This window comes from Theropithecus gelada, chromosome 11 (genome assembly GCF_003255815.1).
Source record: "Theropithecus gelada isolate Dixy chromosome 11, Tgel_1.0, whole genome shotgun sequence".
Classification (NCBI taxonomy): Eukaryota; Metazoa; Chordata; class Mammalia; order Primates; family Cercopithecidae; genus Theropithecus; species Theropithecus gelada.
The window spans coordinates 55,472,686-55,488,511 of NC_037679.1; the positions used below are offsets into that span (position 1 = coordinate 55,472,686).

The following is a 15,826-nucleotide window of genomic DNA, read 5'->3' on the forward strand; positions in this document are numbered from 1 at the left end:
TACTCGCATTCCTTAAAGTGGCATCCAGATAAATAGGCTTTATTGTACCTGCCTGTTAAGACCTTGGACTTCATTAAGGATTCTAGGTATCGAGGAATTAATTTAGAAAAAAAAATCATTTAAATTTCTTTTCTGGTGAGAGATACTCATAGATGAGTTCGTGAAAATCTGTAGCATTTTTGGAAGGGCGTACCTCCCAGCACAATGGTAGAAAGTTTGTGTTTTCCAACACCCCAGCTGGCAAAATTTCCAGCTGGCAGAGGCACAGTGGAATGTACAGTGTGATTGTATGTGAAAATAGTTGTGTAAATTATGAAACTTGATCTCATAGTTAAACTACGTCGAGTGGAACGAAAACAATACGGAGAGCATTGTGGCAGCTGGTGGCCCACTGCCCACCTGTCCCCCTACCCAAACCTCTGCAACATACAGCCACCCGTTTTCATCACGTAGATGGCTCTGGCCAGAGAGGATGGTGGGTTCCAGAGCTGCCCGGGACCTCCATAATACCCTAGAGCGACTTCTGGCGTGAGGTAGACAGGAGTGACTGATCTTTGTAGATGCAGTGATAAGCTCACAGGAAAGTAGTTTTTCAACTCAGGTCTGAGTAATGTCTGGCTGGGATTTCCACCGGGAAGGCTACGTGACTGCCCAGTCATCGAAACTGGTGGATCCACCAGGGTCAAGGAGTGGCTCAAGAGAGCGCAAGAAGAGGAGAACGAGGCTCTCAGCACGGGGTGAGGCTGGGCATGCCTCAGATGGGAGAGGCTGGAGCCCTTAGTCACCTCCACCGGAGTGGTGTTGCGCATAGCAATCCCTCTGAGTGATGCTCTGATGATCCCCTATGCCTGCAGCTGCCACCCAAGCTCTGCAGCTTGGTTGAACCGTGGGGGCATTTCTGTGATTCCTAGTGAACAGCTCCTTGCCTTCTCTAGGCGAGTTCCTTTATTCCAGAAATCTGGGGGGCCCTGAAGCAGTAGGTTCCCACCCCCACCATTGCTTCTCTGCCTGTTCCCTTTCTACGCTTTCTCCTCTCCTTTTTCTTTCTTTCTCTCCTTCTACCTTTGCCTGAGGCTATGGCCATAGCACCCATGGCTGCCACTTAGCCCATGTGTGGCCTCTGAGTAAAGAGGTGATCAGCCAATCCCTCCACACCTAGTAACATACTTTTTCATGATTTTTTTTTTTTTTAGACGGAGTTTTCCCTCTTGTTGCCCAGGCTGGAGTGCAGTGGCGCGATCTTGGCTTACTGCAACCTCCACCTCCTGGGTTCAAGCTGTTCTGCGCCAGCCTCCCAAGTAGCTGGGATTACAGGCGCAGGCCACCATGCCTGGCTGATTTTGTGTATTTTTAGTAGAGATGGGATTTCATCATGTTGGCCAGGCTGGTCTTGAACTCCTGACCTCAGGTAATCCATCTGCTTCAGCCTCCCAAAGTGCTGGAATTTCAGGCGTGAGCCACCGCAGCTGGCCTTTCTCATGATTTTGAACACAAGCTCTAGAGCGTAAAGACAACGGCACCCCAGCAAAGGGAGAATTTTTTTTTTTAAGCCAAGACATCATGTATTTTGCCGCAGTGGTGCTGCGTCACAGGTTGCCGCAGGATCACTGGCTTATGGCGGCATTGATTTTTCTCACAGGTCAGTGTCACTGATGCTGCTTCAGACGCTGGGCGGGTGGGGCTTGGCTTCGGACTTTGGGTTGAGTTCGGGTCACCTCCGTGTGTCTCGTTCTGGGGCAGCAGCTTCCTGGCAGCACAGGAGGAAAAGTGCCAACTTACGATGCCTCCCAAGACCCCAGCTCGGCATTGGGATGCTGTCACTTCCCCGCATCCGTCTCCTGGCCAAACGCAATCACATGGCAAAGCCCCAATGTCAGCACTCCTCCCACAGCCACTCCAGCGCAGGGCTACACAGTCACCTAAGGAGAGGGGAGTTGAGAACGTTTAACAAGTCTGCCGTATGGGTTCTCATAAGTCATGCCCAGGACGTGGTCTCTGACACACGGGGTTGGATTGCAATGCAAAGTGATTCTGTGATGCACAGGAAGCTCCGAGGAGGCCCGGCAGGTGGAAACGCTAAGTGTAAGGTACATGGATAGACGTTTCTCCTGTCCTCCTGTCCCATTCGGAACGTGATGTCAGTTAAAAGTGGAGGGTGGCAGTGGCCGACCACTTTCCCACCTGGCATGCGAGCAGAGGCCCAACAGCCCCTTCCCTGCAGACCTCCAAACCCACTGGCAGCCTTCTGCCCTTAGGAGCAGATTCATCTGAGCGGGCACTTAAAGTTTCAAAGACATGTTAAAGCTGACTGTCTGACGTGTTTGGCCAAGAAAATCTCAAGAATTTGCGACAACTGTTAGCCGTTCTTAGTGCCAGTGAAGAGAAGAAAGTTGTGGCTCATATCCAAGTCATCAGAAGGGTGGTTCATAGGAGGAGTTGAGGCTGGTCAGCTGCCACGCATCCCAGCAAAATGGGGGCGTGCAAGACTCGGGAGATGCAAAGGTGGTTTTGACCCAGCAATGAAATGATAGTGACTGTCTTGCAGACCATTGTGGTTAATACTGATTTCTGTGAAGAATATCCCCTTTAAAGAGCCCTAAATAAAATGCGCTGTGGGTAATTGGACAGCCCTCCTAGTCTACTTTCCTTTAATTGAGAGGAGTTGTGGGGTTGACAATAGTACAAATAACCCTCTCCAAGGCAATTATTCTGGCTTCCAGGTCTCCCAGAGCTGACCCCTGGGTTGCTGTCACTCCAGGTTCTTTCCCCCAGCCCCCACTCACCAGGACTTCAATGTCTCCCTCCCATCTAAGGGGATGATCCCCAGCTCTCTGTGCCACTCACAACAGTTGATCTGTGGCAAAGCTTTTGAGGCCAGTCTAGCCACCTTTTTAAAAATGCAATGAGCATTGATAACACAAATGGATTATTATTATTATTACTACTACTACTACTTAGAATCAATACCTATTGTCATGGAAGTCCTCAAATGCCTGAAACTGAGAAACTGCCCAGGAGTGGGGAAAACTTTCCTTGAGAAGGCCCAATTTGAGCTGGGTCACAATGGATGAGAAAGAGTTCACCAGGCTCCAAAGCTAGGGAACAGCATTTTAGCCGGAAGGAATAGCATTTAAAAAGTTCACACCAGAGTCGAAGGAAAAGGATAACATTGTATAGGTTTTTGTCTCTTCATGGGAGAAACTGCTCTTTCCATCTGTGCACCTGTGATGGTGGCTTTGACCTGCAGCATGATGAGTGCCGGGAAAGGGAAGGTCTCTGCAGTTGGCAGTGATTGTTCAGTTTCACAAGCATCCATGGTCTGGGCAGCTTTGAGCATTGTGTGGGTTATCAGAGTGCTGGCAATACAAAGTAATCCAGCAAAGTCCCTTCTTCTGAAGCTCATCACATAGGAAAGGCAGTTACACTTAGACGTATACCACAACCACAGGAGAGATATTGCAGGCACCTGTATAAAGTGCACTTAGCATGGGGTCCAGCATTTTAGTTAGAGACCGACTATATTAGTTCTTTCTCACATTGCTGTAGAGAAATACCCAAGACTGTATAATTTATAAAGAAAAGCGGTTTAATTGGCTCACAGTTCTGCAGGCTGTACAGGAAGCATGATACTGGCATCTGCTGGGTTTCTGGGGAGGCCTCGGGAAACCTGCAATCATGGGAGAAGGCAAAGGGGGAGCGGGCATGTCACATGGTCAGAGCAAGAGCGAGAGAGCGAGGGCTGAGGTGCCACACACTTAACAATGACCAGATCTCATGAGAACTCAGTCACTAACTCAAGTATGGTACCAAGGGAGATGGTGCTAAACCATTCATGGGGAATCCGCCCTTAGGATCCAGTCACTTCCCACCAGGCCCCACCTCCAATGTTGGGGATTTCAATTCAACATGAGATTTGGGTGGGGACACATCCAAACTGTATCACAGACCCACAAAGAAATTGATAGGATGGGCGGGAATAGAATCACTTGTGTTAAGTGGGGAACGGTTTGAATGGGGACCCGTTCTGCAAGTGGTCATGTCATTAATCATGGTTCCACATTATTCCCCATGCATTGCTGTCGCTCATGGGGACATATGTGGTGAATAGAGGAGGACCACAGGGCCTCCCCATATTTCTGAATTGTGGCTGCTTACAGAAATGCAGCCAGGAAGCTCCCAGTTCAGAGTGGCCCATTGAGATGGAAGTGAAAGCTTACTTTTTATTAGGTTCACCAGGGGAAGGAGGGGACAGCTGCATTGCCCATTCTGAAGCCCCCACTGTCCCCGCCAAGTTTGGTCGGCATCGTGACCGCCAGCTCTGACCGGCCTCCTCTCCCCGCAGGTATGGAGAGTGCAATCACGCTGTGGCAGTTCCTGTTGCAGTTGCTGCTGGATCAGAAACATGAGCATTTGATCTGCTGGACCTCGAACGATGGTGAATTCAAGCTCCTCAAAGCAGAAGAAGTGGCCAAGCTGTGGGGACTCCGAAAAAACAAAACAAATATGAACTATGATAAGCTGAGCAGAGCCCTGCGATACTATTATGACAAGGTAAACCCTTGACCTTGCATGAGGCCGTCTTGGGGAGGGTGGAATCCCCTCTGAGTAGTTCCCTGATGAAAGAAGATAATAGCGTGCTATGAATCAAATTAGAAAATAAAACAGGGGCAGTGTATGCCTTCTTTTTGGAGAAAAACTGTGTGGTAGGGATTTTCCCCACCCTCTGGAAGCCCTTTGGATGTTACTGAGGGTCACATTTTGTTTCTTCTGCATTTTCGTCTGAGTTTGCTGAAGAACTTTGCTAACAATAGAAATGAGATGCAGGCAGGCTCCGGGGCTTTCCTCATGTTGAATTGGTGGAATGACAGAATGCATGTTAAAATCCAGAAAGTCTGTTTATCCTGTCTGCTTTGTGGTTCAATTAAAGGGACCTTTCCTGGGAGGTGGTAGCTTTGGCAGATTAGTTTTTAACAGTTCAGTGCCTCAGTATCCTCATTTATAAAACAGGAATCAGCATAGGAATAATAATAGGAATAGGAATCCTGGCTCAGGATTATCGTGATGACCAGCCGAGCCATTACATGTTAAGTACTTAGAACACTGCTTGGTACCTGGTGCTTGCAGCTTCATGGGAAACTTCCCTAGTTGGAAGAAAAGCACGTTCATTTTTAAGTCATAGAGATGAGGCAGAGTGCTTTGTTAAGTGATAGTATAAGTATAGCGTGGTTGCCAAAACCAGGACAGCTGGGTGAGTTTTAATGCATTTCTGGAAAAACAGTTTTAATGTGCTTGCTAGTGCAAAATTACTGCTATGTAGGAGAACCATTTCTGGCCTGTAATTGTTGGCCATTTCAGTTTGAATCTGTTGTTGCTGCATATTTAGTCTCTAAGACATAAAGAGCTAGAGCCATGATAATGGTAAGCTTTTGTTCTGGTTTTATTGTTCATATTAAAAGGTGAATTAAAAACTGATTTAAATATTAGTTCCTGATCTATATTTAGGGCCTGCTGTCTGCCAACCTCTTTGGAATTTAAGACATAAGGATTATACATTTCAGGAAGTAGAGACATCATTAATTATAAAGTGTTCCTTTTATATGATCGTAATTGCACGTGATTATGTCATTGAAATGCTAAAGGTGCTCTCCTTTAATGTAGCAATTAATTAATCCTGACTTACTGCAGAGTCCTACTAAAATATAAAAGCACTTCTTGCAAATTGCACTGTCTGAAAGCCTCGCAGACGGCTTACTGTTTTGTGTGTTTCCCCAGGTTCTAAGTTCTGCAGTGGGAGCTGGGGCTGCTGAAGGAAAACATTCCCATTGCCTGCTGGCAGAGTGCCTAAAAGCTGGGCTTTGAGACTCAAAAAGCATGTTCGTTGTTTTCAATCACGGTATCAAAAAAAGAAGTCCTCCCTCTGTGCCTGGGACTGGACTCATCTCTTCCCTGGCCTGGGCCTGGGGGCTTAAGGGTTGTGTCTCTTTAGCATGAAGGGATGTCCTGGGCTGAAAATGACTGCTCACAAAATTAGCAAAGCCATTCCTGTTTGGACTACATCTAATCTCCCTTGGGCAGATTTTTAAATCTCTAGAGAGAGCAGTTTCATAGCCTTCAGTCAACAAGTATGTTCTGGCATTTTCTGTTAGACGTCTAAGGTGCTGTGCTGAGCACTTCTTCCCCTTGTCTCCTTTAAACTTTACAACAGCCCCATAGACAGGTGCTGCCGTCGTCATCCTCCTTACACACGTGAGAATACAGAGGCTTAGACGAGCAACCTGCCCATGTGCACACAGCCAGTGAGTGGCAGAGCCCGAATTTGAACCCCGCTGGTCCGCCCAGGTTCCCAGCCAGAAGGCACACACACACCCTGCCTTCTGGGCCATTCATTTCGTTTCCCTTTGAATGTCTTGAGTTCCAGGTAGGCAGTCAGGCTGTCCAAAGGGTATTACAACCTAAGAAGTTTTGTTTATTATCAAGAGCCTCAGGCTGGGCATGGTGCCCTCACACCTAATCCCAGCACTTTGGGAGGCTGAGGCAGGAGGATCTCTTGAGTCCAGGAGTCTGAGACCAGCCTGGGCAACATGGCGAGACCCTGTTGCAACAAAGAATTAAAAATTAGCCAAGTGTGGAAGTGCATGCCTGTAGTCTCAGCTACTTGGGAGGCTGAGGTGGGAGGATCATTTGAGCCTGGGAGTTTGAGGCTGCAGTGAGCTATGATTGCACCGCTGCACTCCAGCTTGGGCAACAGAGGGAGATCCTGTTTCTTAGGAAAAAAAAAAAAAAAAAAGGAAAGAAACAACTTCAGTATTGAAAAATACCAGCAAACAACGTGCATCAGGTAGAGTCCAAGGTCAGGAATCCAGGTGGCTGGTGTGGCCTGCCTGCCTGCACTGCCCCTTTCTCTCTTGCCACATGACCTTTGAGCAGCCCCAAGCATCGAACTGGAGCTGGCAGTAAGGGCAGGAGCAGCCTCCTATCCTGTTGTGTCATATAGTCTTTGGCCACCAGAAGAAATTGCTCCATGTCTTTCCTTCTACAGATATACCTGTCCACATGCACACACGCGAGTATACACATACACACCTGCCCACATGCACACACACACGAGTATACATACACCTGCCCACATGCACACACGCGAGTATACACATACACACCTGTCCACATGCACACACACACGAGTATACACATACACACCTGTCTACATGCACACACACACGAGTATACACAGACACACCTGTCCACATGCACACACACACGAGTATACACAGACACACGTGTCCACATGCACACACACAGGAGTATACACAGACACACCTGTCCACATGCACACACACGTCCACATGTACACACCCATGCCCACATGCACACATGTCCACATGTACACACCCATGCCCACATGCACACACGCCCACATGCACACACACATGCCCACATGCACACACACGCCCACATGCACACATGTCCGCATGTACACACCCATGCCCACATGCACACACGCCCACATGCACACACGCCCACGTGCACACACATGCCCACATGGAAACACCTATGCCCACATGCACACACACATGTACACACCCATGCCCACATGCTCACATATGTCCACATGTACACACCCATGCTCACATGCACACACCTACGTGCGCACACACATGCACACACAGATGTCCACATGCAAACACACATGTACACATGCGCACACCCATGCCCACATGCACACGCCCACGTGCACACACACACTGTCCACATGCACATACCCGTGCCCACATGCACACACAGAAGTCCACATGCAAACACACATGTCCACATATGGACACCCATGCCCACATGCAAACACCCATGCCTGCATGCACACAATGTCCACATGCACACACCCATGCCCACATGCATACATGTCCACATGCACACAGATGTCCACATACACACAGATGTCTGCATGCACCCACAGATGTCCACATGTACACACCTATGCCCACATGCATGCACATGTGCCCACATGCACACACCGATGTCCACATGCACACACCCATGCCCACATGCACACACCCATGCCCACATGCACACACATGTCCACATGCGCACACCCATGCCCACATGCCCACATGCACACACATGCCCACATGCAGTGTCCACATGCACATACCCATGCCCACATGCACACACGTCCACGTACACACACATGTCCGCATGCACATACATATCCACATGCACACACGTCTGCATGCACACAGATGCATGTGCATGCACACATATCCACATGCACACACATGCCCACATGCACACACCCATGCCCACACGCGCACACCCATGCCCACACGCGCACACCCATGCCCACATGCACACACCCATGCCCGCATGCACACACACGTCCACATGCACACACCTATGCCCACATGTGCACACGTCAACATGCACACACCCATGCCCACATGCACACAGATGTCCACATGCACACACCCATGTCCATATGCACATGTTCCCACATACACACGTCCACATGCACACACCCATGCACACACATGTCCACATGCACACAGATGTCCACATGTACACACCCATGCCCTCATGTACACACATGCCCACACGCATACACAGATGTTCACATGCAAACACACGTCCACATGCGCACACCCATGCCTACATGCACACCCACGTCCACATACATACACATGCCCACATGCACAGATGTCCACATGCACACACCTGTGTCCACATGAACACACATGTCCGCATGTACACACCCATGCCCTCATGCACACACATGTCCACATGCACACACCCATGTCTGCATGCACACACCCATGTCTACATGCACACACGTCCACATGCACATACAGATGTCTGCATGCACCCACAGATGTCCACATGGACACACCCATGCCCACATGCACACACAGATGTACACATGTACACACCCATGCCATACATGCACATACATATGTCCATGTGTCCACACAGATGTACACATGTGCACACACATGCCCACACAGATGTCCACATGCACACAGGCACACATGCATATGCACATGCCCCCAAGCACACGCCCACTTGCACACACACATGTCCACATGCACACATGGCTGTTGCCATATGCACACACTGACATGCACATGCACACACATACGTGCACATGCACACATGTACATGTGCACACATGGCTGTTTGATTCTTCCTTATAAAATGTTCTCAAGTGGTGAAATGGAAAATTAGACTCTTAATACAATTTATAAAGAAAAGAGGGAGGGGAAGGAAGATGACAAAAGAGATGGATGAGGGAAATGGAGGGGAGAGGAAAAAAAGAGGGGATGGAGAAAGGGAGGAAGAGGAGGCATGTCAAAAAAAGGTGATGAAAACTACACTCTATTTGTCATTTTCTGACGACGGCTTTCTTCCTTCCGTTTTGCCAGTGTCACTCTGTGATGATAGGTGTAAGTTGACTGTGTGTTGCCAGCGTGTGACCATTTTTGACTCACAGAAATGGCAGTCTTAAGTGGCTTGGCCTCTCGCTTGAGAGAAAGATTGGAGCAGAGTCTTTGCGGATGCGAAGCCACCTGGGCCACTGCCGTGTGTGCCACGCTGAACTTGGAGCTGCCCTGAACCGCGTGCGTTTCTCAGCGCCACGTACAGCTCAGCCTGACCGTTTGCCTTTTAGTGTTCTCTTCCTTCTCGGCGTCCTCCTCCTCTTCCTCACTAACATTCATGCAGAGCCTTTCAGTGCAGACATCAGGTGGCCGCTGAACTCAGCAGCTGTGTCCTTTTTCCTGTCATCTCTCCTGTCCATTGCTAGCTGTCATTTCTTCCCTCTTGGCTGCAACTGCACATGCCTCGGTTTGTCCTAATAGGGAATTTTTCCTGCTTGAGTAGACAAGCATGAGAATGTCATTATTTTTATGTTATATGTTATATTTTTAGCAGAGAAAAAAGTGGAAAATGTGTGCAAACTTGCAGAAGGCCCTGGAGGAGGGTCATCCCTGTGCCCACGTGGTCAGGAAGGCCCCAGAGGAGGGTCGTCCTTGTGCCCATGCATTCAGGTTGGGGCTGAGGCACTTTAATCATTGCTGCTCCTAAGCGTGTTCTCTTCCTCCCCTCTCAGATTATCATAGCCAGGTGATTACAGCCTGAGCTCCAGCCCAGATCATCTGGGTTTGAATCCAGCTCCATGACTGTGGCCCTGTTGCCTCATCTCTCTGAGTCTCAGCTTCCTTTTCTGTAGAGTGGGTATAATGGTAGCGTCTACACTATGGGGCTGTGATGGGATTCACTGTGTTCACACATGTGCAGGGCTGAGAACAGGGCCCCAAACAGGGTAGGCACAGTGAAGCATGAGTCAGAATGATAATACAGATGATAGTTTCTCTATCACTAATTTGAAAATTTCAGACAGTGCATGGAAGAAAATTAGAACCTGGGAGGATCACTTGAGCTCAGGAGTTCAAGTCCAGCCTGGGCAACACAGCAAGACCTCTGTCTCTTTTAAAAAAATTTAGCACAATTTATTAAAGAAAGAAGAAGAGGCCGAGCATGGTGGCTCAAGCCTGTAATCCCAGCACTTTGGGAGGCCAAGGTGGGTGGATCATGAGGTCAAGAGATCGAGACCAGCCTGGCCAACATGGTGAAACCCCGTCTCTACTAAAAATACAAAAATTGGCTGGGTGTGGTGGTGGGTGCCTGTGGTCCCAGTTACTCCAGAGGCTGAGGCAGGAGAATCGCTTGAACCCAGGAGGCGGAGGTGCAGTGAGCCGAGATCACGCCACTGAACTCCAGCCTGGAGACAGAGCGAGACTCTGTGTCAAAAAAAAAGAAGATCAAAACCTTTGTCGCTACGTTGCTGCTCAGGCACATGGAGATAGGGAAACGCCGGATCTGAGTATAATGGCCCTTTTCACTTAGGGCCTGTCAGGAGCACTTTGTCGTGCTTTTTAATGACTGAAGACAGACGACAGCAGTTTCTTTCCTCAGTTGCGTATTTTAATATATTTAATCTTTTATGAAAATTCGACTGCGAAGATGCTTTCTTATTTAAATGACTCTCCCTCACAGCTCTGAGTCAAAGCTCTGGCACTGCTCTGAGTACCTACAGTTGGAGCCAGTCTCTACCTTCTGGGCTCTCTTAGTGACTGGTGGGGGCTTGGTATCCGGAGACCTCGAGGTTATGGTCCAGCGGTCCTTCAGCCTCAGAGTCTCAGTTCACCCATTGGAAAGTGGCGATGGGAACAGCACCTTTCCTCGTCGGACTGGGTGAAGATGAAAAGAGATGATAAGATGATGTGGACAAGGTGCTTAGCACAGTATCAGGCACCCACTCAGTGACGGCTCATCATTCCAGTGATGCGTATTTATAAAACTGACTGTATTATGTCCTAGCTGTCTGTATACAGCTGCTGTCATTGTGGCCTTCTGACTGCACCACTTTTGTCGCCCTGGTACCTCAGACAGGGTCTGGCACGTATTAGTTGCTTAGTAAATGCTAGACGAGTGAGCAAATGGATAAAACACTGATGTGTCCACTACTCAAATGCACACCATTTATGTCATGAAAGTTGATATTAATGAGTGATTTAAAAAAAAAAAAGCAGTCACTGCTTTTTGTTTATTGTCTTGTTGTTTCCTAGGACTGCCAGAACAGATGACCACAAACTGTAGGTGGCCTAAAACAACAGAAATGTGTTGTCTCGCAGTTCTGGAGGCCAGATGTCCAGAGCAGGGTGTCCGCAGAGCTGTGCTCCCCCTGACTCGGGTGGACTCCTCCCTGGCCTCTCCCCAGCCCCGGGCTTGCCAGCAGTCCCTGGCATGTTTTGGCTTGCAGCTGCCTCACTAGGATTGCTGCCTCCATCATCGCATGACGTTCTCCCCATTCTGTGTGTCCAAAGTATCTTTTTTTTTTTTTTTCTTTTGAGACAGGTTCTCGCTGTGTCACCCAGGCTGGAGTGCAATGGCATGGTCTCGGCTCACTGCAACCTCTGCCTCCTGGGTTCAAGGGATTCTCCCGCCTCAGCCTCCTGAGTAGCTGGGACTACAGGCTTCTGCCACCACACCTGGCTAATTTTTGTATTTTTAGTAGAGATGGGGTTTCAGTATGTTGGCCAGGCTGGTTTTGAACTCCTGACCTTGCTGCCCGCCTCAGCCTCCCAAAGTGCTGCAATTACAGGCATTAGCCACAGTGCCTGGCCAATTTTCCTCTTATGAGGATACTGGTCATTGGATTAGGGCCCACCTTAACGCAGTATGACCTCATCTTAACTTGGTTACGTCTGCAAAGACCCTTTCTAAATAAGGTTCTAGTCATTGGTACTGGGGATGAGGATGTCAGCATAGTTCCGGGACGGACAAAATTCACCCTGTGCCACCTCCATATACAGTCATGTACCACATAATGTCTGGTCCACAATGGACCACATATATAACAGCGGTCCTATAAGGCTATAATTCCATATTTTTACCGTACCTTTTCTACGTGTAGATATGCTGAGGTACATACATACTTACTATTGTATTACAGTTGCCTACATACAGTATTCAGTACAGTAATGTGCTGTACAGGTTTGTAGCCTAAGAGCATATAGCATAGCCTTGGTGTGTGATAGGCTAGACCCTCCAGGTTTGTATCTAGGCACTGTAGCTCATTCCTGTAATTACAGCGCTCTGGGAGGCCAAGGCATGCAGATCACCTGAGGTCAGGAGTTCGAGACTAGTCTGGTGAAACCCCGTCTCTACTGAAAATACAAAAACTAGCTGGGAATGGTGGGGTGCGCCTGTAATCCCAGCTACTCGGGAGACTGAGGCAGGATACTCGCACAGCCATGATACTTGCACAGCCATGAAATTGCCCAGTGACGCATTTCTCCGAACGTAGCCTCATTGTTAAGTGATGCATGACTGTATTTCAGATACTGCTGGGCTTTTTGTTTAGATTTTTAAAATTACACTTAAAAAGAGAGTGTTGGTTTCTCTCTATAAGTGATGGTTCGATTCAGCAAATCCTAAAAGGAAACTGCTCCCCATGACAGGCACAGCACCTAGATTCTGCAGCAGGTGTAATACTAGACTCTGTGACGGGTGTGACACTAGAATCAAAGACACGTCGCTGAGCCAAGTCCCCGGGGTGGAGACAGGTCCACCCAAGACGAGTCCTGCCTTGGAGGGATTCAGAGTTGCTGGGAATTGAGCAGCTCCTTGGCCTAGAAGTGCACATGATTTTAATAGATAACTGGGAAGAGAAGGCGACCCGGGGGGCGCCAGTCCCGGATGGGCAGTGCTGGGATTGGAGGCTCTGATCTTTGTGCTCAGAGGCTCCTTCCTGCATCTGCGGTTCTGTGGCGTGCGTGTGGCGCAGGTGCGGGGAAAGTCTGGAGGGCCAGGGTTCCGCAGCCGAGCTCCACCAGGGAACTGCTTCTCCCGGGTAAGCTTTTGAAGAGGCTGTGGGGCAAACCCAATTAGAATTCCAAGAAAGGAGTGATGCCCCTTCCAGGGAGCAGCGTGTTTTGCAACCCGGGCGTGGATGAAAGGCCCCTGTTTTCATTTGAGAAACACACAGGTCATGGGAGGCGCCTGTGGCTGAGCCTGTGAGGGGCAGAAACCAGAGCCCGTAGAGGCCTAAACAGGGCATTTAGTTGAGGCCTGGGCATTTTACACGTCCCCTCTGCCAAACAGCTTTTTCCCTTGGTCTCGCTTTAAGCCCTGGGAGTTGGAGTTGGGTGTGTTACTGTAGTTCTGATGGTTTGAATTTTTTGATAAGCTTTTTTGTTTTTCCTTAGGTTTACCTGATGTAACAGTAAAGATCTTTTGCAGATATTTTATTTATTAACAAGCTAACAACTCTTTCACTCCTTCACATCAGACAGATGGACCCTTCTTCTTAGAGTAGAGAAGAGCGGGGCCGATGCCCAGAGCATTTCTGTCACTGCCCTGACAACTGCCAGGCACCTTATGGGCCAAGCCTGAGGGGCAGGAGTTCCTGCTGGGATTCACAGCATTAACCACTTCTGAATAAGGCTTTGCTTTTTTTTTTTTTTTTTTCCTTTGGAGACACAGTTTCACTCCTGTTGCCCAGACTGGAGTACAGTGGCGCGATCTCAGCTCACTGCAACCCCTGCCTCCCAGGTTCAAGTGATTCTCTTGCCTCAGTCTCCCGAGTAGCTGGGATTACAGGTGCACCCCATCATTCCCAGCTAATTTTTGTATTTTTAATAGAAACAGGTTTTCACCAGACTAGTCTCGAACTCCTGACCTCAGGTGATCTGCCTGCCTTGGCCTCCCAAAGCGCTGTGATTACAGGAATGAGCTACAGTGCCTAGCCTAGGGTTTTATACATCCACCTCCAGTTGACACGGGCCTCTTCTTTCACCTCTGCCTTTTCCTCAGCCATCCAACCATCCCTTTGAAAATACCTCCCTCCTCCTGAGGGGCTCAGCAGCTGGTCGGGGAGGCAGACATGAAACCGATTTTAGTAGAGAACCCTGTGTAAAATGCTGGCATAACCAATGCTGGGGCCTTCCTGGAGAGCAGGGAGGGAAGTAGAGGCAGAGGGAAGGCCTCTGGAGGTCAAGACACTTGATCTGGATCTTAAGGAACGAGAATGAGTTTACCTGGCTGAAAAAAGTTAGGAAGGGATAAACCAAGAAGGGAACAGTGTGAGCAGAGGCAGGGACGTATGGATGAGTTTGACCTTTCAAGCACAGCGTATCTTGGGAGTGAGGGCAAGATGTGGTTGGAAAAGTGAGTGGGGAATGGAGTGTGGAGTATAGCGTGCTAAAGAGTTGAAACTCTGTGGTGAGAGCCAATGAAGAGTTAAAAGCTGGCCGGGCATGGTGGCTCATGCCTGTAATCCCAGCAGTTTGGGAGGCTGAGGCGGGTGGATCATGAGGTCGGAGATCGAGACCATTCTGGCCAACATGGTGAAAACCCCGTCTCTACTAAAAATACAAAAATTAGCTGGGCGTGGTGGCGTGCGCCTATAATCCCAGCTACTCAGGAGGCTGAGGCAGGAGAATCGCTTGAACCCGGGAGCGGAGGTTGCAGTGAGCCGAGATCGCACCACTGCACTCCAGCCTGGACGACAGAGCGAGACTCCATCTCAAAAAAAAAATAAAAATAAAAATACATTAAAAAAGAGTTAAAAACAAGAGATGGGGGAGGGGGTGGGAAATGCTCATGCCTATAATCCTAGTACTTTGGAAGGCTAAGATGAGAAGATCGCTTTAGCCCAGGAATTTTGAGACCAGCCTGAGCAATATAGTGAGGCCTTGTTTCTACAAAATAAAATAAAATAAAAAACAAAAACCGAATAATAATAATAGATGAGCAAAAATGACAAAAAATTAGCTGGGCGTGGTGGTGCACACCTGTAGTCCTACTCCCTGGAGAGGCTGAGGCAGGAGAATCACTTGAGCCCAGGAAGTAGAGGCTGCAGTGAGCTCTTACTGTACCACTGCACTCCAGCCTCGTCAACAGAGTGAAAGAGCAAAATTCTGTCTCTTAAAAAAAGCAAGAGAGTGCTATGATCAGATTTCCATTTTAGAAATAAAAATCTGTGTCTCCTCTTACTGTTCTTGGCATGGATTTTACACCCGACCATACAACCTTGATCTTTCTGGCCAGGTACCATTTCTCTCTGCTGGCCGAGTTGGCCCTATCACACCTTCAGCATGAGGATGGAGAGGGAAAAAGGATGGGCTCTGGTATTCCCATAAGGTGGGCAACTGTCTTCTGCTCACGAGAAGCGGAAGGCACGGGCCCTCTCTGTTGTTGCAGAGGGAGGCCTGGAAGCTTTCGCAGCCCCTCATCCTCTCCCGCCCAGCAGGCCTTTTGTCCTTGCTGGTGGTGA

General features: G+C 48.8%; 1 protein-coding gene across 2 annotated transcripts in view; it reads left to right on the forward strand.

Annotated features, from left to right (window-relative positions):
• The window catches only part of ELK3 (ELK3, ETS transcription factor), a 78,747-nt gene that overhangs the window by 25,147 nt on the left and 37,774 nt on the right, over positions 1-15,826 (forward strand). For both annotated transcript variants that reach the window (XM_025402952.1, XM_025402951.1), the window contains exon 2: positions 4,343-4,551. In XM_025402952.1, the coding sequence (XP_025258737.1) occupies positions 4,345-4,551 (207 nt within the window). In that variant the 5' untranslated portion in view covers positions 4,343-4,344. The remainder of the gene's footprint in view (positions 1-4,342; positions 4,552-15,826) is intronic.